Below are 22,932 nucleotides of genomic sequence, written 5' to 3'. Positions count from 1 at the left end.
CGAGCCGGCGTTTCTGCCCTGCACCGACACACGTGTGCTCTTCAGCGGAGCAGCGCCGAGGACACGGCTCCCCGGGCCCCAGGCCCCGCTGTCTGGGAGCGCAACGGGCAGGGGTCCTTCCAGAGGAAGAGCCGCAAGTTTCCAATTCAAAGGTTAAAAAGCAATACTGGGGCTGGTGCTGTGGTATAGCTGGTAAAGCCGCTGCCTGCGGTGCTGGCATCCCATATGGCTGCCGGTTCGGGTCCCAGCTGCTCCACTTCCCATCCAGCTCTCTGCTGTGGCCTGGGAAAGCAGCGGAAAATGGCCCAAGTCCTTGGGTCCCTGCACCCACATGGGAGACCTGGAAGAAGCTCCTGGCTTGGGATCGGCGCAGCTCTGGCCATTGCGGCCAACTGGGGAGTGAAACAGTGGATGGGGGACCTCTCTCCCTCTCTCCCTGCCTCTCCTCTCTCTGTGTAACTCTGACTTTCAAATCAATAAATAAATCTTTAAAAAAAAAAAAAAGCACTACGGGGAGCCGCTGTTGTGGTGCAGTGGGTAAAGCCACAGTCGCATCACCAGCGTCCCAGCTGAGTCCCGGCTGCTCCACTTCCGAGCCCGCTCCCTGCTAACACGCCTAGGAACGCAGCGAGAGGAGGGCCGAGTGGGAGACCCCGATGGAGTCCGGTGCTCCTGGCTTCAGCCTGCCCAGCCCTGACTGCTGCAGCCATCTGGGGAGTGAGCCAGCGGACGGAAGCTCTCTCTCCCGCTCCCTCCCTCCCGCCCTAACTCTGCCTCCCACCTTGGAGAGAAGCAGGGAGCCCTGCGGTTGGGAGGTCGGTTCAGAGGCGACCTGGCCGTGAGCGGTGCGGCGCTGGCTGTCCCAGCTGGCAGGCAGGGCTGGCGTCACTGCTGCCTCCCCAAGCACTGTGACTGCCTGACCACAAGGGAGGCCCCGGACTGCCAGGGGGACCTGTCCCTGCGGTGTCGCCAACTCGCCACGGCCGACACCGATGACATCCGTGGCCTCCCATCTGTGTAGGACCCCTGGGGACCAGCGACACAGACATCAAGCCGCTGGTGGGGGTGTGCACAGCTCCCACCCTGGGTGACTGCCAGGCCACACCCACCTCTCTGACCACTGATGCCCAGTGAGTGTTCCCCGGCTCTGCCTGCCTTCCTCCCACACCCCGCCTGCCCCACACACGCGGGAAAGCCTCCAAGTGTCCACTTTCTTTCACGGGATGCGAACACCTCAACATTTACTGATGACTGGTACCCACGCTCGCTGCCTGTGGGACCAGTGCCAGCCCTCGGAGTCTGGCTTCTGAGAAGCAGGGCTCTGCACAGGTCACGATTCCACCTGGGCGGGTGCTACTCCAGCCTCCAGGGTGGGTGTTATCAGTGGACAGGCCACCAAGGTCAGGGAGGCCAGATGCCCTGTCCCAAGTCCCTCCGCGGGGAAATAAACAGCAGAGCCAGGCCTCTGGCCACACTCAGCACGGGGCAGTGGCAGGGAGGACCAAGGGCACGGCAGGTGCCCGCTTACAGCTAAGGAGTCAAGTGTCACTGCCCCCATCGCGGGCAAGGACAAGACCCCCAGAGGACCCCCAGCCCAGGGTCCTCAACAGCAAGTCCCAGACCAGCAGCGCCCCCCGCACCTGGGACCTGGTGAGCCGTGCCGGTTCCCTGGCTCCACCCCAGCCAGAAATGCCGGCAGCAGCCAGCAGAGGCACAGGTGTGAGAGCTGTGCCCAGCACCGCCGGGGGCAGGCAGCCCGGGGCTCAGAGAGGGAAGCCTCGTCAACCATCGGGCCAGGCCTGAGGCTGGGGGCTCCTGCCCCAGGCGCTGCCCTGTGGGCCCCGCCCTGTGGCTCCAGCCCAGCTCCCCACAAAGGGAGGGGGGCCTGCCAAGAATCGCAGCAATGGGCCCTCGGAGGTCTGGAGACAGCGCTCCCAAAATAAATCTCTCGGCTGCACAGACATTTTCCAAAAGCCAGCAGCATTTCCCAGAACACGGAGTGACCTAGAAACCAGCGCAGGGTGGAGGCGGCTCCTCCTTGCCTCCTCCCCATCCTCTCCTGCCCCTCTCCTGCCCCTGCCCCCGCACAGCCAGCGGTGGGCCCAGCTGAGCCGGGCTTCCTTCCTCCAGGGAAACGGATCCCTCGAGGGGGTGAATTGTAAAGGCCGCTCTGTGTCCTCACCAAGCGTCCGTCTTGCTCTCCTTGCGCCCCGAGCCACCTTCTCTGTCTGCTTCACGTCTGTTGTGGGGCACGGACGCCAGGACTTCCCTACCTTCTTCAGACACCGCACCTCCGGGGCTGTTCCGCCCTGTTGGCCACGGTCAACCTTCAATCCCCATTTCTCAGCCGGTAACGCCGTCTGCAGCGTCTGCATAGTTTTGCCCACCCTTTTGTTTCGCTCGCAATCAGTCTCTGCACACAGGAAGGAGCTCGGGTCCAGCACGCAGCCTAACAAGGGACAACTCCTGCGTGAAGACCCTGGCCTTCAGAACCCGGTCTCAGCCCAACAGCTTGCAAGAAGGGAAAGCACTCGTTCAAAGAGAAGAGACACGGGGGTGGGGAGAGCTGTCACCAAGGTTGCTTCGACCTCAAAGGACAGGGGACCTCTGCCACGTCGGTGGGGGGAGGGAGTAAGACATCACCTGCAGAGGAGCGAGGGGCCAAGACTCGCTGAGAGGCTGAGAGGTAGGGTGGTCCCTGTAGCACAGAACCCCAGCCCTGAGCCTCGGCACAGAGGCCAGCAGGTTGGCCAGACCGCACAGCCTGCTGGCCAGACGGCTGGGCCCTCGTGCACCTGTGTGGGTCACTGCCTCCCCAGGTAGGTCCTGGACAGGTGGGCGCAGGGAGGGGCTTCACAAAGTCAGGCTCTGGCTTCCCTGCCAGAGTCACGGGGGTGGGGGGGGCGGGGGGCGGGGACTGCGGCAGCAGCCAGCGCTGTGGCCAAGCTGCCAGCGCGGGGCCACGCGCGCCTCTCCTGCCAGCTCTGTGCGTGCGCGGTCAGAAGCACAGCTGGTCCCCGGCTGGGCCCTGGCTTTCCGCAGTGTGTCCGACTGCGGAGCACCTGGCCAAGCTGAGCAGGTGCGGCCCCAAGGCCTCGCCCCCCCCCCCCACAACGCCTGGGGAACAGCAGCACCCGGCTGGGCAGCGGTGCCAACACCCCTGCGGACGGGGCCAGGAGTCCCGGCGGTGGACCTGCGCAGCCTTAGTTCAGGGCGCAGACCGGGGCCCTCGGGGTCTGGGGTCTGCACGTGATATGGCGGTGGGCACCAGAGACCACATACTCACGTCTGCATAGATGTTGGTCCCGATGACGCGTGCCGAGGAGGACGGCTCGTCTCTACAGCGCGCTGGGCACCGCACTCTGCAAGACAGAACGGCTGTGACGCGGCCGCCCCAGCCGGCGACACCAGACCTCGCTCCCTACAGTGGCGGTCACGCCTCCCCCGCCGCTGGGCAGCCTCACACCACGCACAGAGGGGCACGAGGGGGCGAGGGGCGGAGCCTAGAGGAGGCGGGGCGGAGAGGGGGCGGGGCTGAGGGGGCGGAGCCTAGAGGGGGCAGGACTGAGAGGGGCGGGGCCTAGAGGCGGACCAGAAAACCAACATGGTGGCCGGGAACCATGGGCCGGGCAAGCAGAGCCTGGAGGGTGGTGCCGGGGCCTGCGAGGACACCCTCTGCCCCTCTCTTTGGGTGCAGCTTCACACCACGAACGCCGCCAGTTTCTCTTGCTGGGTTTGCTGCAATTGTTTTCTGCTCCTCTTCAACGTTTGAGAAAAGCCGCGGCCGCTTGTGCAGGGCGCAGCGGCACCGGGGAGGGGCCCACAGGGAAGGAGCTGGCCCTTCTAGCCCCCTCTCCCTACCCAGGCTCCCTCGGGGGCGTCTCCTCGCCCGGATCTTGGGGGTCTCCGCCGATCGTCTCCCGAGAACCTGTGCGTCCCGAGGCCCAGGAGAGGGACCACGTGTGCTACAGCACCAGCCTGCACGGAGCTGTGCTGCCCTCCACACGCGGCACACACACACCCCCCCCCCACCGCATTTATAAATCTGCAACAGGGCCGAGCCTCAGCCACCGCGGGCCGGGGAAGCTTCGCTTTAGGATGGACCTTGGGTCCAGGGTGCTGCGGGGACACCGTTTATCCTCGGTAGTGATGCATCATTCCCACCGAGACCTGGGACACCAACCGCCACGCCCTGCTCGAAGACGAGTCCCGGACGCCCTGCACACCTGGGTGGGTCTTGAGGGCAGGAGCCCACCCTGCCTGGAGACAAGGAGACCCCGTGGTGGGCAGGGTGAGGGTGGGAGGTGCATCTCGACTGCGGCGGTGGTGTTGGTCGCAACACACAGAACTGTGGCCTCGCGCTGGGCCGTCCCATCGCATGCCTGGATAAAGCCGATCTTTCAAAACAGCTGCCTCTAACGCGATCAGACAAGATCGCAGCGAGGACAGACGACAACGGCTCACTGGAGGGGGCCGAGGACAGGAGACAACGGCTCACTGGGAGGGGCTGAGGACAGCTGCTTCCTGGGTTTTCGACGCTGACCTCAGACAGGCACGCGCTCAAGGTCATTCGTCTCGGCAGAGTCAGCCCAGCCTCCGGCCACTTTCCCCGTCACGTGGGCCAGGGCACACAGGGCTCACGCACTGGGGCTTTTGGTGGTGCGGGTGCTGGGGGCTGTCTTGATGCTGTCCCCGCTCGGTAACCCCAGCCGGTAACCCCAGCCGGCAGCCACGACCGGGACCAAGCACCAGCCGCCTGGGGAAGCGGCCTGGGCGCCCGGGCCTAGCACCCAAAACCTTTGACTTCCGGATGCCACCTAGCACGCGGCAGCTGCTTCTCCCAGCCCCAGGCACGAACACCAGACGTCGGCTCTAGAGGGGCAGGACCCCCGCCCCGGCCGGCTGCTTCTCCCCACGCACCTCGGGCAGTGGGACATGGGCTTTTCAAATGGGCAGAGCTGAGCGACCGTGGTGTGGCAGTCCAGGTCCTGCACTGTGAAGAGAACACAGCGGTGGGCAAGGGTCAGGTCCCCGGCAAGCCTAGGCCTCAGGCTACCAGTCAGTGAAATGGGTTGCTGACTCTGGGCTGGGGGGGGGGGCTTGAACAGAGTTGGGGCCAGAACCCACCAGATACCCCATAGCTAGCTGAGGGCCACCCTGGAGTGAGACCACCCCCAAGGCCTGTGTGTGTCTGGATCGAGGGTGACTCTTGCGCAAGGTTGTTTGTTGGGTATAAACACAACACGTAAGGACAGGCCACAGGTTCGAGTCCCGGCTGCTCCACTGCCTACCCAGCTCCCTGCCAACGGCCTGGGAAAAGCAGCGGAGGCGGCCCCTGCCCCAACGTGGGAGACGGGGAAGAAGCTCCTGGCTCCAGCCCGGCCCAACCCTGGCTGGGGAGTGAACCAGTGGGTGGAAGACCTCTCTGTCTCTCTCTCTGTAAACTCTGCCTTTCAAATAAATAAATAAATCCTTAAAAAAAAAAAAAAACGACCAGGCTTAGAAGAACACTGGAGGGCAGAGAAGCACACGATGCTTCAAGGACCGACTCGGCCCCCAAATGCCACGCGGTTCCCCACCGAGAGTGTCACCGGCTGGCGCGTGCCGTGAATCGCACAGGAGAAAGCAACCGGGGTGTCCGCCCACAGGTACCCGGCGGTTCCCCCGGCTGGCAGAACTCCCGCGAAGTCGTTCTTTAAAACGTGTGTCTGTTTTTAAAGCCGGCTGGAACACACAGGCATTATTTTGTGGTGTGCAAAGACAAGGCCACTAGTCACTCCAGTGACCTAACCCGAGCCCGCGCCGCAGCGGGGTGACCAGGGTCCCACAGTGGGGGTCGGCGGAGGGAGGATGCGGGGGCAGGGCCTCTCCCTGCAGCTTGCCCGTGGTCATGGCAGATAGTGGCTCAGCTTGGGCAACCGTCAGCCACCCGCTCCCGCTCCCGCTCCCCCTGCCCCGCATGTGCACCTGCTGGGCACACTTCCCCCCACCCTTCTCTTGTCCCTGGCTCTAACCACTCAGCCACCCAGCTCCGCTTTCTGCCGAGCCCAGACTTGGGCCTCAGAATCCTTCTCCACACTACCAGGGAGGCCTCCCAGCCACCCAGCCCCGGGCGGCAGTATTTCTGAGACATCAGGTGGCAGCCCCAGGCCCGTGTCTTTGGTCCACCTACTGGGGCCAATTTCAGGCGTCTTCAGAGAGGAGATAAAGAAACGACACCCTCAGGAATCACAATTCTGAGAACAACGATGCTATGGGGCGTGAGAGTGCGCGCACACCCGAGGGTTAGGGTCCTGGGGAGGTGGCCACTGACCTTTCACCTTGGACACCAGGAAGGAGCCGGAAGGCTTGTACTTGCTGGAAGAGAAAACGCCAGGTGATGCCAACCAACCGGGTGCAGGGCGCGTCCGCTCGGGGCCGCCCACGCGACACTTCCTGTTTTCTCCCATCTCACCCCAAATCTCTTAGAATGTTCTAGAGCAGAGCTTAACCTTGTTGGTACCAAGGACTCCTCCAGCAGGCCCAGTGGAGCCCTACTCAGAATAAAGATTTTTAAAACAATATAATCAGGGCCGGAGCTGTGGCACAGTGGGTAGCCGCACCTGCAGCGCCGGCATCCCATATGGGCGCTGGTTCAGGTCCTGGCTGCTCCACTTCTGATCGCATTCCCTGCTATGACCTGGGAAAGCAGCAGAAGATGGCTCGGTGCTTGGGTCCCTGCACCCACATGGAAGATCCAGAAGCAGCTCCTGGCTTCGGGTGGGCACAGCTCAGGGTGCTGAGGCCAACTGGGGACTGAACCAGCAATGCAAGACCCCACCCCCACCCCGTGTGTGTGTGTGTAACTCTGACTTTCAAATAAATAAATCTTTTTTAAAAAATTGCAAAAGAAAAGGTTGCAAATGGAAATGTCTAAATAGAAAATTCTCAAAAGCTATGCCAATCAATTGTAATACAAAAAACAACGTAAGTTCATTTTAAAATGTCACAAAGGAAACCAGCCACTATAAAACAGTCAAACAAATTCATGTCAGAGTTGCGGCTAGGAATCACCTAGCTTCCCCAGCGGGATCCAGACGGGATCTCTCACCCCTCACCCCCCACCCCGAAACCACAGCAGGGGCCGCAGGGTTCCAGTGAGGGCACCAGCCCCACCAGCCCGCTCTGAGGCCAGCATTCGTCATGGAAGGAGAGGTTAAAGGCCAATCAGTAGTTGGCAAGAATGAAACCGATCAGCTTTGCATCTCTGTTCACGGGCCCCAGAATCCTACCGCGTGAGGAAGCCCTGCTTTAGAGGCAAAGCCAGCTGTGGGAGGGACCGAGGCCACGCAAGAGGCCAGCGCTGGCCACACCCCAGCGTGACTGCCTGCGCAGACATCCCATAGCCCGTTTGTGCTCTGCAGACCTCCTGCTGTTCTGTTTACCTGGCCCCGAGCAGAGCCCCAGCTGAGAGAGGACACGGCAGCACCCCATCACCTGCACCTGAGACCCTCCCAGGGCCCCGCCCCACCCTTACAGAATTCCCGCGTGGCCTCACAACTCCTTGTAACAGCCGCAGGAGCGGTGGCACGGGCCGCCTCGGGACCCACCTCCTAACAGCCACAGGACACTTGTTCTCGGCCCCAGCCGGGAGTAGTTTCTGGGGGGAGTAGTGCAATCCCCCTTAGCCACAGAACAGCAAGCGGCCGGCACCTGGAGGTGCCGCCACGAGCAGGAACCGGAGGGCGTGGAGGGAGGAGTCTTCTGCACTTTCTTAGCCCTGTGGGAATGCTGCCCCTTTCAACCACTAATGGCTCCCTGCACGTGGACCAGCCGGGGGACAGCCCTGAGCCTGGGCGTGGCCGCCCGGGGAGGCAGACAGGGCTGGAGGACACGGAAGCAGGTGTGTTGGATGTCCGCGGGCAGATCAGACAGGAGCCCCCAGACCAGGCCCCTGCCCCCAGCCCGCCTCCAATGCCCAGGAAGCCCCGCCCACCCTGGCTGACAAATGCCATCTTGGGGATCAGCAAACACGGGTTGGGACCAGCATCTGGGGATTTGGCACAGACCCGGCAGGCTGAGCACCTCCACTCCCAGGACCCAGACCCCAAACGCTTGGAGGGGCCGATGGGGCAGCACCGCACTCCGTCCCGGCGACAGCGGCTCCGCGGCCCAGGGCGGCCTCCCCTGCCCTCGGCTCCCGCGTCTCCGCCTGGCTCCTCACTCCCCAGCAACCTCAGCGCCGGCTCAAGCCGGGACCCCGTTACCTCAGAGACTCCACGCCGTGCTTCTGCGACTTCACAAAGAACGGCTTCCTCCCGTTCCTGGTCACGTCCACCAGCCCGCCCGTGTCGTTGAGGACCCCGTGGTGGAGGGCGGCCCGGCATATGCTGGACGACTGCGGGGGAGGGGAGGCCCCACGTCCTCTGAGTCCTTCCTTATCAGGAAAGCCCCAGGCGTCTGTGCTCAGCCCACGCGCGCCAGGCCCCGGTGGGTGGGTGGGTGGGTGCACATACACACACACACACACACACACACACACACACACACACACACACGCCGGCCCATAACCGCCTCTTTGTTCCCTGGGTTGTTTGTCTTGAAAACCCCATCAGAGGCGCTTTAGGAAGTAGGTGGGGGACAAACAGCCCTTTCTGCCCACGCAGCCAGCCGTGCCGGCCAGGGGCCCAGCCCAGGCCCGGCGGCACCAGCTGGCGAGCCGGCACGTGTGTGCAGGGAGCAGCACCGGCCACGCTGGGTGAGACGGGTAAACCTTGTCCCCCAAAACCACCTGCCTCCCTTCAACACACAGCAGCCCCCACTCACACTTTCATAGAACAGAGACCCGAAGATCTTGGTCTTGTCGTGCAGGCAGCCGGCTGGGCAGTGGTACCTGCAGGGAGCAAACAGCGCAGCGGTCAGGGGACCCGGCGCTGGCGCCTCCCGGCGGCTTCCAGGTCACCGCAAATGGGCAAGGTCAATGGCGGCGCTTCCTCGGCTCGGTTCCCGAGCAAGCCACGGCCGAGCCAGGCCCACACCGAAGCTCATGGCCGCAGCACAGTGCCCACCCACTATCTTCACCTGCCTAACTGGAGGGCACATGAGGACACAGGCGACTCGGAGCAAGGACGGGGGGCCTCAGACGCACCCCAAGCCCATCACGCCACAAGGCTGAGTACAGAGGAACAGCCACCTCCTAGGGATCAAATCGCATGGATTTTTTTTTTTTTTTAACAGAATAAAACCCAGGCAAGATGTGCCGGTCATGAAAGAAGTAATACCCTAACCCCACAGGACACCTCAGAAACCCACAGCCACTGCCCCCTGTTTCCAGGGTAGAGCACACAGCACGGCCTGGGCACAGCTCTCCCCACACCGACCACTGTGCCCGTCTCCCGTCACCAACGTGGTCGTCGGCTGCCCCCCGCCGGCTGTGCAGGGCGCTGGGTGTGGCTACGGCAGGTGCAGAGCCTGGGCCGCCCCAGTCTCCTTCCTGACGCTCCTGCCCGGGTGTGTGCCAAGCACAAATCCCAGTATACAAAACGGGAGCTGTCATATAACGAGTGCTCTGCGGAGCCCAAGTCAGCCTGGGAAGAGCCAAGGCCAGGATCAGGACGACAAGGTGACACGCTTTTCCCATCGCAAACCCTGCTCGTGCCCCGCGGCAGACGCTCTCCCGAGCACACGGGCGCCGTTAGTGACTCCACCCAGAGTCGGCTCAACCGCAGCCCAGCTGCAGGCTGCCCCGTCCTGCAGCAGACCTGGGACCTGCCAAGGCCAAGGTTCTGCCGGGCAACCCGGGCTGAACTGCGCTCCCAGCTGGGGTGCCCAGGACCGAGGGGTCTCCCAGGACTCGCGGGAACGTCCCGTGCAAGCCGGGACCAGGCACGGCTTCTGTGAGCCGGTCAGGACGCGACCTCTGACCCACAGCACGAGGGGGACCCAGCCAGACCTCACCTGTTGCACGTGGACCCTTGACACCTGTCCTTCATCTTGGTGTCGCACTGGATGACTTGCGCTAGGAGAGAAACGCGGGCACGCACGTCACCACAGAGCCAGTTCAGGTTAAAAGACCCCTGCCCACTCCAAGGGACCTTCCGGAAGATTCTAGAACCCACACCACGCCACGGCAAGGGCAAGGCGGTGTCTCACAGCTGCCGCTTCCCCGGGGACACGGCACCACAGGCACTCGTGTTCTAGTGGCAACAGGGCCCTGGACCAGAGCTGCCGTATGCGGGTCCATTCCTGCCTGCAGGTAATGGGGACGGCGTCCATGGCCATGGCCAGAGTCTGTGTGTGTGTTCCAGGGCCCGCACACAGCCCCACGGGGTTCTTCACCGGAGCCCCTGGGCCGGGGACACAGCCATTCCCGCAGGGTCACCTCCCCCAGCCACGGTGACCTCTGCTAAGCTGTCCTGTTTCATTGCATGCCGGGGATGGGGCGGGGTCTCAGAGCAGCGCTTCCATGGGAACATGGCAGCCGGCACGGCTACTGGACACTATCAGAAGGCACAGCGGTGCCGCCTCGGACCTGAGGACACGACAGGGCCCCAGAGACCTGCAGACACAGGTGCACGGCGAGTGCCAGCCAAGGGCACCGCAAGACCAGAGGGGTTGGTAACAGACCGGGAGGGTGTCTGAGGAGCCGAGCACGGGCCGCTCCCCCAGGCCAGTCCTCACCGTGCCGCGAGGCTCAGCTGGGGAGACTGCACTGGGGCGTGCAGCTTCCAGCCACGTCTGTGAGCGGACGCAGCCCTGGGGGCCACGGACGGGGCTGGGCCCACGCGTGCCGGTGAGGCGCTGGGGGCCACGGACGGGGCTGGGCCCATGCGTGCCGGTGAGGCGCCGGGGGACATGGACGGGGCTGGGCCCACGCGTGCCAGTGAGGCGCCGGGGGACATGGACGGGGCTGGGCTCACGCATGCTGGTGAGGCGCCTGGGGGCCACGGACGGGGCTGGGCCCATGCGTGCCGGTGAGGCGCCTGGGGGCCACGGACGGGGCTGGGCCCACGCGTGCCGGTGAGGTGCCGGGGGACATGGACGGGGCTGGGCTCACGCATGCTGGTGAGGCGCCTGGGGGCCACGGACGGGGCTGGGCCCACGCGTGCCAGTGAGGCGCCGGGCACACAGAGGCTTTGGGGACACCGAGCTCCGGGCAGCTCCTGGGCAAAGTGCTCGACTTCCCGTCCCACAGGGCTGCTGCACCCACCCCAGATAACCTCAGGGGGGGAGACCTCAGCTGCCGCTGGGGACCGCTGAGTACAAAGCACCCCCACGGCACCCCGGCACAGGCTGGTCACCCCAGCGTCACAGACGGGCAAAGGGCAGAGTCAGCTGGCGCCGGTGTTGGCGCTGTCCCCCAGAGGCCGGTGCTCCAGCGAGGACCCCAGACAGCACAGGGAAGTCTCAGCTCTCACCCCGCCCGCGGAGCAACGCCGCCCACTCCACTCCTCCAAGGCTTGCTGTGGACATGGCTTAAAAACACCATTTCAGGGGCCGGGGCTGGGGCACAGTGGGTAAGCTGCTGCCCACAACCACGGCCGCCCATATCGGAGTGCCAGGCGGATTCCCGGCTGCTCCGCTTCCAATCGCTCTCTGCTAATGCCCCCCCCCCGGGGGGGGGCGGCGGGGCCCTGCTACCCACGTGGGAGACCCAGATGGAGCTCAGAGCTCCCGGCTTGTGCCTCTACCAGACCCGGCCACTGTGGCCATTTGGGGAGTGAACCAGCAATCGGAAGACCTCTCCCCTGTCCCGCCCTGTTTCTGTCACTCTGGCTTTCTAGTAAGTAAATAAATCCTAAAAAACAAACAACAAAACCAACACTTTTATAATAAACGTTTCGGGGCTGTGCTTCGGCAAGGCCCTCCCCGCCCACTCCCCGCCCCGCCCAGCCTGACTCACTCATGTAGCTGCCCGCGGCCGTGCGCTCCGGCTTCATGGGCCTGGTCACGCGTGGCTGCTCCCACACGTATCTTTCTCCGGGAATGGACGCCGTCTCCACCTCATTCGTCTCGTCCGTCTCAGGCTGTCGGTCCTGGGTCTCTTCTTAGTGGTGGCGAGAGAGAAACAACACGCGGGACTCAGCGGGGTGGCTTCCCGGGGAGGAGAGCCACTGGGCGCTGAGCTTGCAGGTTTGGGTTCACGGAGACCAGCGGCGAGCGGCGCGGCAGGCAGAGCCGGCCAGGCGGAACTTCCAGCCGGGAGCGCACCTGGTCCCGCGCCCTCGGCACATGGCCCTCTGCCCCAGGGCTGCAGGCGGCCCCTGCGGGTCCCCCCAGTCCTGCCGCCCTGAGGCTTTCCCAGGGCCAGGGCTCACAAGGACCTCACCGCGGCTCTCAGAACCCAATCACGCCGGGCAGAGTCCACGTGGTTCACGGCCCCCACGTCTGCCCCTCCCGGACACTGCGTCTCCCGACCCCTCCCTCTGGGCCATGACTGCACGTTCGCAAAATCCTCCTGCCGTCGGCCAGATCTTCACTGGGGAAGACGGTGGCGACCTCTCACCCGAGCCGGTGAACAGACCCCGGGGACGCCCAGCCGTAAATCCCGGCAGGCCGACCACTCTTCCCACTCGCCCGAGTGGCCTCGCCAGGGACGACCCCGGGCGGCTGTCCACCGGGGACCGCTTCGCACACAGCGGCACCCCACCTCACAGAGGTCCTTGCACCAGAGCTGCAGAACCCTCGCCTTCCACGCCCCCCAAGTGAGAAAGACAGCACACACGTGCGGGAGCCCACCTCACGGTGGACCACCACCAGTGACCGGTGCTGCAGGGAGCAGGCTAAGCCGCCACTGGAGACCCCGGCGTCCCAGGCACGTGCCTGCCACTTCCGGCGCGGCTCCCTGCTAATGCACCTGGGAGGGCAGCGGACAACGACCCACGTCCTGGGGTCCCTGGCACCCGTGTGGGAAACCCGGGTGGATTTCCTGGTCCCAGGCTTTGGTCTGACCCAGCCCTGACCGTTACAGCCGCCTGGACAGTGACCCAGCAGGAGGAAGATCTCTCTCTGTCCCCGCCTCCCAAACAAGAAACTATATTTATCTTTTTGAAAACCGCACTTGGCGCACCCCAGCACCGCAGTGTAGCCACTTCTGCCTCCACCGTGCCCGGCACCCTCCCGCCATGCGACACACACACACACAGCTGCTGCGATCCAGAGACCCCAAAAAGACCCAAACCCCACATCCAAGGCACAGCTCGTGCTGAACGTGCCGGCCTCTCGCACCGCCTTCCGCCACGACGTGGGAAGCGGAGCCGACGCGGGCCGGGGGCCGTCTGCGGGGTGCTGGGCGAGAACACTCTCAGGGAGGCGGCGGCCCGCTAGGGCGCCAAGTGGCTCTCAGGAGAGCCCTGGTGTCGTCCGGGGGTCACCATCTCCAAGGCCCACCTCTATGCACCCAACAGCTGTGCGCTGCCTCCGCCCACAGCCAGCAACTCCGCCCACGTGAAGGGCGTGTGACCCCTCACCCCGTGCCTGTCTCCTGGCTGGTTCACTCCCCACCGCCGGCCAGGGCCGATGCTGTCCCGAGAGAAGGGAGCGGGGGAGAACCGGACATAGCAGCCACTCCGAGCCCCAACCCACTCCTGGTCGGGCTCACGGCTCCACGACGGTGCCCTGGCAGCCATGAACTCCCGAGACCGGGTGCTGCCAGCTTCCCTCCCCTCCCCCACCATGCACCGCACCCAGCTCCCGACGCAACACGGATGACCAGACCGCCACCGAACCCTGCCACGGAAGACAAAGCGCGCGCCCAGCAGCTGGGGCTCCGCCAGCGCCCACGCAGCCGCGCCCCCGGCAGGAGCTGCTGGAAGACCCGGGTGCGAGGCAGCGCGCCCTGCGCATGCGCGCGGCCACGCACGCCGCCCGGGCCTGAAGCCCCCACTGTGTGCAAGCAGCCGGCTTCCTGCCACTGGCCTCATAATCGCACCTTTACACCGCCAAACACAGTCCAGGAACGTGGGCGAAGGCCTCCGAGGGCGCCCTGCCCGAGAAGACGGGCGGACGGCCCTCGCCCCAGACGCACACAGGGAAACCACACTTGCTCGCCCAGGGCAGCTGGGCTGAGCCCGGCCTGCTGACCAATGACTGTCCCTGTGTACACCACGCAGGCCGGGAAAAGCCCGGACGAGGTCACTGCATGTTCGCTCTATGACCGGCCGGCTGCAGGCCTGGGGTCTCCACTGCCAGCCAGGCCAGCACCTCCACCTCAGGAAGCAGCAGAGGGCCCATTTCACAGATGGCAAAACCGAGCCTCGAAGAGCCCAAATGAGCACCCACGCTCCCACAGCTGGGATGGGGCCGGGCCAGGGCTCCACCCCCATCCCCAGGCCGGGAGTGGCTGGAGAGAAGGAAGTCGCGATTATCCCCGCGTCTCCGCTACAGGTCGCGGCCTCGCCAGCCACCCTCAATTTGCGCTTATTAAGGAGCTTACGCTGATAAGACGCTTAACCGGAGACCCGGCACGGCCAGCCGGGGGAGCCGGGCACGTTCCTCCCCGAACAGAGGCGAGAGTACCTGGGGTTTCGTCGGGGGCTAAGGACTCGGCGGGCGTTTGCGCTCAGAAAACGGCACTCCGTGGACTTGGAGGCCCCGCGGGACACACCTGCCACCTGGCCCTGGAGCGGCCCGCAGTCGTGACCGTGGGATGGGAAAAGTCGACGCGGGACATAGGGTCGATGGGCGTACTTGGGCAGCTGCAGCGTCTGTCGGCCAAATCCAGGGAAGCTTCCTGGAGGAGGGGCAGCATCGGAGCTGGACGAGGCACGCCCAGGTTCGTTGGCAGGGTGTGCAGGCGCCCGCCTTGCTGCTGTGCCTCTCGCCCGGGAAGCCCCGCGGCGGGCAGAGTGATCCTCACAGGGCGTGCGACCCAGCTCTACGCAGGGCCTGACCTCGCGACCCCCTGCCGGCCCCTCCACCTCTCGCCCGGTCTCCCAGGTGCTGCAGGGCCCGCCGAGGGAGCCACGCAAGTCCCCAGGCTCCGCCCCACCAGCCGGCAGCCCTGGGCCACGCTGGGACCCTTCAGGAAAACTCCGGGCACGGGAACCCCCGCCGGCCGTCACCACGTGGGCGAGGCAGGGAGAGGGAGCTCCTGGCCTGGGAGAGCCCACGAGGGGCGCACCCTGGGGGCGCAGGAGAAGCCCCCGCCCGCCTTCCACACCCCCTTCCCTTGTCCGCTTTGTGCCAGACCCCAGGCACCCAGGAGGATGAGAGGGGTCTGTGTTCAAGGCCACCTCCAGCGTCCGGCACAGCAGGTGCCCGTCAGGGGGCAGCCAGGGGTCTCCAGGAGGCAGGGTGGGGCGGAGCCAGGCTGGGGGGCTCCGGCCACTCCCAGGGGGTCTGCAGCAGGATGGGGTGGGGTGACGCCGCTCAGTCTGGAGACCTGGCATTGTTCCCCGCGGCAACACGCCGAGGGCACCCCGCCCACTGGCTCCACCAGGCGGCGCTCCCCGCGGCGTTCCCCGAGGGCACCCCGTCCCGCTGGCTCCACCAGGCGGCGCTCCCCGCGGCGTTCCCCGAGGGCACCCCGTCCCGCTGGCTCCACCAGGCGGCGCTCCCCGCGGCGTTCCCCGAGGGCACCCGCCCGCTGGTTCCGAGGTGCTGCCCTACCTTTGTAACACAGGTTGTTCCAGCAGCCGCCTCCGTAGCTGGGTGGGCACGCGGAGCAGGGCGGGCCGGCTTTGTAGGGGGCTTCTCCGATCCAGTTTCCCCTGCAAACAGACCAGGGACACCCTCAGCAGGGGCGGCCACTCCTCTGCCCGGCTCACCCAGGGACCCCAAGCCAAGTCACCGGCTGGTTGGAAGGACGGCGCGTGCCGGGGGGTGCTATGGGGAGGGGGCTCTCCTGGAGCCGCGGCGCACGGCATCCAGAAGACTCTGGAATCGCAGGGCACCGCGGGCACTGCGGTAAGACGTCCTGCCGCCTGGCACCTTGCCCGGCTCGGTGTGTGTGCTGTCAGCCCCTGGACCCCAGGCAACCCCGCTGCCCTCACAGCACGCCAGACACCACCCAGGACGCGGCCCCTGTGCAGGAAAAGCCGGTGCATCTGTGGTGAGCGTGTCCAGGACGAGGAGGAAGCCAAGGCACAGAGAGGTTAAGCGACTTGCCCAAGGTCACACAGCAGTGAGGGGGCAGCTCAGCACCCTGGGCACACACTCTCCCCTCTGTGTCTCACAGGCACCATGCACCTGCGGCTGGGGTCCCTCCCCCTGGCCCCGCCACCCCATCAGATGCCTCCAGGCCAGGCCGCAGGTGCTGAGTGCAACCCCAGCCCCTTTGCGGCTCACACTCAGGCCGCCATAACCAGCGACAGGCTGCTGTCTAGAAACTTCTATCTCGGGGGCCCAGTCGCCCATGCAGCCCACGCCTGTGTGGGCCCGCCAACCCCCCCTGCCCTGAGCCTGTCTCCTCTGGAAACAGACCCCGAGCCGTGCGAGGCCCCACCCACAGGAGGCCCTCCAGCCAGCACCGGCTCGGTGAAGGCTCCTGTGAGCATGACTACACCAGCAAGCCCACCGGGACCATCCCCTTAGTGCCCACGGGCCAGGGCAGAGGGAGGGGCCCTGCTGTGGTGTCCATGGTGACATCCAGAGGGGTCCTCAGCCCCCAGCCACGTCCCCGTGGTGCCCAGGGCCCCAGATGTCCCCAACGATGAAGCCCAGCTCCTGCCTCCCAGGCCCCGGAGCTAGCCGGTCTCCTGCATCCCTGGGTGGCCCTCAGCTGCCCCACCCCAAGGGCCTGAGCCGTGCAGCAGTCCCCAGGCCCCCAGCTCTGCCAGGGCCCCTGCACCTGGGTGCCTGCCACACAGCCCCGGGCTCCGACTCGCTCCTTCAGCATGCGGTCGGGGTGTGCGCACCACCAGGAGAAAGCCACAGTCCTCACCCAACACCACAAGGGGCCCACGGAAGCCACGGAGCACAAAAGACAGACTGGGCACCGAGAGCCTCCCGTCTGGCCCCGTTCCCGTGGGCAGTCCACAGACCACACAGAGACCACAGGGAGAGAGGAGAGCAGAGACAGGACCCGGCGTGGACGCGGGTCCCATCCGGGCTCTGCTTCCTAACTCCGGCTTCCTGCTAACGCTCCCTGGGGGCACAGGTGACGGCTCAAGCGCTTGGGTTCTTGCCACCCCCAGGGAAGGCACGGATCCAGTCTCCGGCTCCTGGCTTCGGCCTGGCCCAGACGTGGCAGGGATTTGGGGAGTGAACTCTGGGGTGGGAGAGCTGTCTGTCTCCCTTTGAAACAAATAAATAAAAATGTAAATGAAATCAATGGGGGGCAGCGCCCGTCCTGCCCTGGGCTAGGCTGTGCCCCACCGGCGCCTGCACAGAGCCCCAGCTCCCAGGCGCCTGCAGCCGGAGACGCGGCCTCCCGGGACGGAAGCCAGAGAGAGGACGGCGCGAGGCTGGACCCCAGCAGAGAGCCTCTGCTCGCACGGCACGGGGGGCCCGGCCAGGCAGAGCCCTCGGCAGGACCCGCCTGCCAGCCCGGCGCAGGAACCTGCAGCCGCCAGCACCAGCCCGGCCAGCGGCACGGCTGGGGGAAGCCCCGGGGCAGGCCTGGGGCACTCACACACGCGTGTCCAGCTGCACGCCACAGACTCGCGGGCTTCGCTCTACGGAGGGGCCTTTTGTCCAGAGTGACAGGGGCTAAGGGCAGAAAGACGGCTAATTCTGACCCCGCCTTCCAGCCGGGCTTCTGACCTAAGCACACACAGCCGATTCCTTACCGCCCACGTGTCCCGGGGGCTCCACCGAGGCAGCTCTGCGGCAGGAGCCCCGCGGGCCCGGCCGGCACCCCCAGCCCCAGGCCCGCGGCCCGCGCTTACTTGGGAGAGTAGTTGCAGACGAGGTACACGGCGTTCTCCCAGATGCTCCCCCACACGTCCATGCGGCGGCAGGTGTTCACGGCACAGCCCATCTTGTTGGTGGTGGCCCAGACTACCTGCAAAGACAGCAGGGGTGCGGAGTGGGGCGGGGCTGAGGCCACGGGGCGACCGCTTCCCCCCAGCCCTCCCGAGAGCCAAACAGTTCCTTCAGGAAGCAAAATAATAAACAACTGGACTCCCCCTAAGAAAAACACACACACACACAGACACACACACACAGACACACACACACAGAGACACAGACACAGTCACAGACACACACAGTCACACAGAGACACACACACACACAGACGCACACACACAGTCACAGAGACACACATACACATACATATACACAGATGCACATACACAGTCACACACAGACACACACACACACAGACACATACACACACACAGACGCGCACACAGTCACACACAGAGACACAGACACACACACGCACATGCACACGCACACACGCACGCATTGAGGACGCCCCTGGCGGTGCCACCTGGCCGCGAAGTCCCGGGTCTCACTCGGTCTCTACCTTGCTGTGCGCAGTGACAGCACTGGAGACGGAGACAGCGAGAGTGTGGAGGCCGCCCCCTCCAGCGAGGGGCAGGGCAGGGGGCAGGGGGGCAGAGCTGGGGTCGCAGCCGCTCCGGTTACCTGCGTGTAGTGGGCGCACGTGGGCCCCAGGCACCTCTCCGGACACCACGGGCTGCACTCGTGGGGCTGGGGGAAGATGAAGTCCTTCACCTCGTCATACCAGGCCTGCACGTGCATCGCCGGGGAGCGGTACCTGCGGGGCACAGCGCCTGTCACTCCCGGCCGCGGCAGAGCCCCCGCGGGCACCGAGCGCCCAGCACTGCCACCACCTCCACCGGCCCCTGTGAAAGGCGCCGAAAGCCAGGACGGGAGAGCAGCTCGCCCGGGGCTCGTCCCTGGGGTCCCCTTGGGACGCCCTCCCACCCCCGTGGGCACAGGGCGCTCCGCTCGAGTCCTCCGATGCTTTTGTTGTCACGCCCACGGGGACGTCTATGAGCCCCCGACCCCACATCTCCAAGATGTTGCTAAACCAGACTGAAGACGAGTCCGCGCCAAGCCCAGAGGGAGGAGCGTTAAGGAGGCGACAGACGCCGCCCTGCGGCAGTCACGTGGGGGGGTTGGTCCTGCAAGCTGGGAAACACCAAGCTACGGGGGCAGAGCAGCAGGGTCCCCGCCACATCCCCCTCCTGGATCCTAGGCACCCCAAGACTGAGGCCCAAACCAGGAAACTCATCCGAGGGAAGCTCCCCGGGCCCCCCGGGGCCACGCAGCCAGGGGGCGCAGTCTCAGGACGTCAGCACCCAGAGCCCCCGCATTGAGAGGTCCCAGGGGGCCACCAGCCTGACCTCCGCGAGGGCACTGCTCCCTAGAGCCCCCCCCCCCCCCGCCAGGTCGGCACCAGCTCTGTTAAGCAGGAAAGAGCAACTGGCGGTGACCCCTGCTCACAGCCGTCACCAGCAAGGGGAGACCCAGCGTCACGCGGGAGCGGCTGCCTGTGAGGGCCACGTGCCCAGGGAGGCAGGCAGGGAGCCGCAGTGGTCAGGGTCAGGCCCGGAAAACGGCCAGCCCGCACGAGGGAGCTGTGGCCCCGCCCCCCACCCCCGACACTGCCTCCCACGTCCGTGTGTAAAAAGCAAAGTTTCCCCTGTGGATTTCCTTCCACCGAGTCACTCCCTGCCTGGTGTGCCGCCAACCTAAAGGTGAGTGTGGCTGCTCCGGGCCAGGGCCCTCAGTGCCCCCGGGGGTCCCAAGTCTTCTTGGGCAGCGGGCGTGGTGTGGGCTGTGGTCGCTCCCCCAGTGTAGCACTCTGTCCCCAGGGGGCGGCTTCCAGCTTCCTTGGGTGCAGGGGTGCATGGCTATGGGGGGCAGCTGGCTTCACAGAGCCGGCAGCCACCAGCTCCTCCCAGGGGACACAGGTGTCACCAGGCCAAGGGGCCGCGGAGGCTCGGAGGGGTCAGTGGAAGGAGGGGTGAGGGGCACTTTCCCCTCGAGGTGGAGCCCGGCTCGGTCTCACAGGGTGCGCAGGAGCCAGGCTCGTGGGGGCTGAGAGGAGGCAGTGAGCCCCTGGGCCCCTGCCCCCCCAGCAGCAATGGGGACCGGAGCCCTTTAAGGGAGATGAGTGCAGAGAACCCATGCCCTGGTCTGACCACCCAGGCTCCAGCCTGCTTTGCCAGGTACTCAGACAGGTGTCCGGTGCCGAGCCTCAGTTTCCCCACGTGCCTGGGGGCAGGTGCTCGGCCTGTCTGTCTGCCTCTCTCAGGCTGAATTCCCCTGAGGCACGAGGAGGCTGAGCACTGCAGGTGCCCAGCAGTGGCAGCCGGCTCTCGAGGGGCCCCGGTGGCCGCTCGTGGGGAGCCCTCTCCTCTTACCTGCCCCAGTGCACAGCCAGGTTCTGCCCGACGAACACCAGCAGGCTGGAGGGCCCGTGTTCCCAGAGGCACTGCTGGGCCCAGGACGCCGCCGACCTCTCCAGCTCTTCGTCCCAGGTCTGCGGGGGGAGGAGAGACGGGTGTCAGAGGCAGAGCCGTGGCCAGCGTGCAGCAAGGAGCGAGGGCCAAGCTCTGAAGGCTCCCAGGCCGGCCCCCATGCCACTGCTGACCCCAGCCAGTCCCACCTCTGCCGGCCTCGGAGACTGAGCCGAAGGACCCACAGATCAAACACCACATGCCGTGCAGAATGGCAGGCGAGCGACAACCGGTCCTCGGCGGGCCCGGGAGCCGCTGCTGATGGCCGCGGCCCCCGGGTGTCACCTGTGCCCCGGGTGTGCCCGGCCTCAGACCTCACCCGAATCCCTCCATCGCGCTCAGCCGCGAGCATCTGCAGCCGGGCACCCCCGTTCCCGCTTTACATAGCGGGAAGCCGGGCTCTGAGACGCAACACCATCGGCGGCTGCTTCCACAACCAGGCGCCGAACCCGGTCTCCAGGGACCTGGTGGGCTGTCCCTGCCGGTGAGCGCTGTTCTGTGCTGGCCACGGCAGGCATGACAATGGCAGAACAACTCCGTCTCCCACATGGCACAGGCGTGATCCCGGCTGCCAGCCCCAGAACAGCCCAGTGCACCCTTTACCCTCTCCGCACCCCAGAACCCTCATCTCAAACATGGGTGTGGGTGGCAACAGGCGAGGCGCAGCTCCAGTGCCAAAACTCGCCACACGCGAGTCTCCTGGCCATTTTCTTTCCGTGTCTCCTGCGGCATCTCCCAGCAGGGAAACTCCGAGTTGTGCCCTGCCGGGATCTAGAGCGGCCTGGCACAGAGAGGGCGCCCCGAGGACAGAGCCTCACTCCTCTCCACACCTCCCTCCAGCAAGAACCTCGAGGTGCGCCAGGCACGCGGGAGGCGCAGAGTCAGCGCAGAATTAATCCTTTAACTGAACCGCAGGTGTGCGGACGGCAGGGACACAGGGAAGGGAGGCCAGCCCACCCGCCACCCAGCCGCTCCGTAAGCACCACGCCGCCCACGTGCAGGCAGCGGGGACAGAGTGGCTGAGCCTTGGCCTCACCGCTCGCAGCCGTGCAAGTCCTGGGCAGCATCCGACTCTGAGCCCCAGTGCGCCGACGCGCAGGACGGCCCTAACGCTCCCCGCCGCAGGGTGCGGTTCACCCCGTACGTGTCAGCATGGCTCGCCTCGGTTCCACGCCTGTGCACGTGGCCTGTGGGCTCCCAGAGCGTGGCAAATACTCCATCTTGGATGGACACTAGACTTTCTCAAAGTCTCTGGGAGCCGGCGGGTGGACTGGAGGTGGGCAGCCCATCATCAGAGCTGAGGACGGACCCTGGCAGACTGGGACCCTTCCCCTGGGGGTCCCCAAAAGCCAGCTGGGAACGGAGTTCCACATGGGAGCCTGGGGCAGCCACCCTTGGAAAACCCAGGCCAGGGCCCCAGGGTTGACCTTGGCCAACCCCCTCCCCTTATACCGTCCCTCCTTCCCCAGCTGGACAGTCCGGGGATCCCAGGAGACCGCGAGAAGAGGAAGGGTCTTCAGAGACCCCAGGGCGCCTGCCTGCAGCAGGAGGAGCAGAGCTGGGGTGGACCCAGGCAGGCCGGCTCCCACGCTGCCCCCAGCCGCGGTCCCGGGGGAATGGGGCCGTGGAGGGGGAGGAGTCCGCACCTGAACCCCACAAACTCGGCTCCATTTCCTGCACTCTAACCCTAAGAACAGCCGCCCAAGCTGCCGGGGCACTGGGTTTTTTTGAAAGGAGCCTGTATTTCCCCCCAGAATCAGCACGTTCCCTTGGGAAAAGGGCCGGGGCAATGTTCCCGAGGGGCAGAAGGACTCGGCTTCGTAACACATTCCCAAAGGGGCAGCCTCACGCAGGGACGCCGCCCAGCGACCCGGCCACGGTGACGCGTGAGCCGAGCACGGTGACGCGAGGGGCTCGCGGGCACACAGGGCGCCCTGGACCACGGCGAGTCCACTGCCAAGTGCAGAGGGAGAAGCAGGCAGTGGCCTGGGCTGGCGACGCCCCAGAGTCTCCCGAAGCCAGCGAGGAGGGGAGGGGCTCCAGGGCAGGGGCGGGGCGTCCCAGGGGACACCGGGACCTCTCTGCCCCAAGCTAAGTGAGCGAGACAGGTGGCTTCCTTCCAGAAGCTCTGGCTGCCTCCCTGCACATGGGTGACAGAAGCCCCAGGCAGAAGGGCTACAAGGAAGGGGGGAGCCCCTCCCGACGCGGCCGAGGCCCCCACCATCGAGGCGTGACGGGAACAAGGAGGGCAAGGTGGTGGAAAGCCAGGAGGGAGGCCGGGCCACGCGGGACAGCACGGGGGCGTCTCGGTGCCAGCTCCGCCGCCGGCCAGCTGTGAGCACCGGCTCTGGTGTGCTAGTTCCTGGGTGGGAGACACAGCATGCGTGCTTCAGGGGGCGAGGAGAACAGGACACGGGACAGAGGGGAGACCAGTCTGGGGCAAGCGCTGCCTCTCCGGCCCTCCGACTGTCCCACACGGCAGCCAGGGGCCAGCGTGGCTGTCTGCACTGAGCTGAGCCAAATCAAGTCAAATTAGAAGTCAAGTTCCTCAGGCATCCTGCACCTTTCTCCTTCG

The 22,932-nt window shown here is 65.8% G+C and overlaps 1 protein-coding gene across 1 annotated transcript in view; it reads right to left on the bottom strand.

The window, feature by feature from the left end:
• Positions 1–22,932, bottom strand: part of CRISPLD2 (cysteine rich secretory protein LCCL domain containing 2) — a 48,984-nt gene that overhangs the window by 12,215 nt on the left and 13,837 nt on the right. The window contains exons 3-13 of the mRNA XM_070061856.2: positions 20,262–20,380; positions 18,514–18,646; positions 17,808–17,923; positions 15,589–15,689; positions 11,882–12,025; positions 9,937–9,997; positions 8,806–8,872; positions 8,247–8,377; positions 6,314–6,357; positions 4,921–4,993; positions 3,287–3,362 (exon numbers count right to left, since the gene is read on the bottom strand). Coding sequence (XP_069917957.1) covers positions 3,287–3,362; positions 4,921–4,993; positions 6,314–6,357; positions 8,247–8,377; positions 8,806–8,872; positions 9,937–9,997; positions 11,882–12,025; positions 15,589–15,689; positions 17,808–17,923; positions 18,514–18,646; positions 20,262–20,380 — 1,065 coding nt within the window. The remainder of the gene's footprint in view (positions 1–3,286; positions 3,363–4,920; positions 4,994–6,313; positions 6,358–8,246; positions 8,378–8,805; positions 8,873–9,936; positions 9,998–11,881; positions 12,026–15,588; positions 15,690–17,807; positions 17,924–18,513; positions 18,647–20,261; positions 20,381–22,932) is intronic.

The sequence above is a fragment of the Oryctolagus cuniculus genome, chromosome 18 (genome assembly GCF_051225735.1).
Source record: "Oryctolagus cuniculus isolate XC-2025 breed Fujian yellow rabbit chromosome 18, ASM5122573v1, whole genome shotgun sequence".
In the NCBI taxonomy this organism is placed as follows: domain Eukaryota; kingdom Metazoa; phylum Chordata; class Mammalia; order Lagomorpha; family Leporidae; genus Oryctolagus; species Oryctolagus cuniculus.
This window is presented reverse-complemented; position numbering and strand designations above follow the sequence as displayed.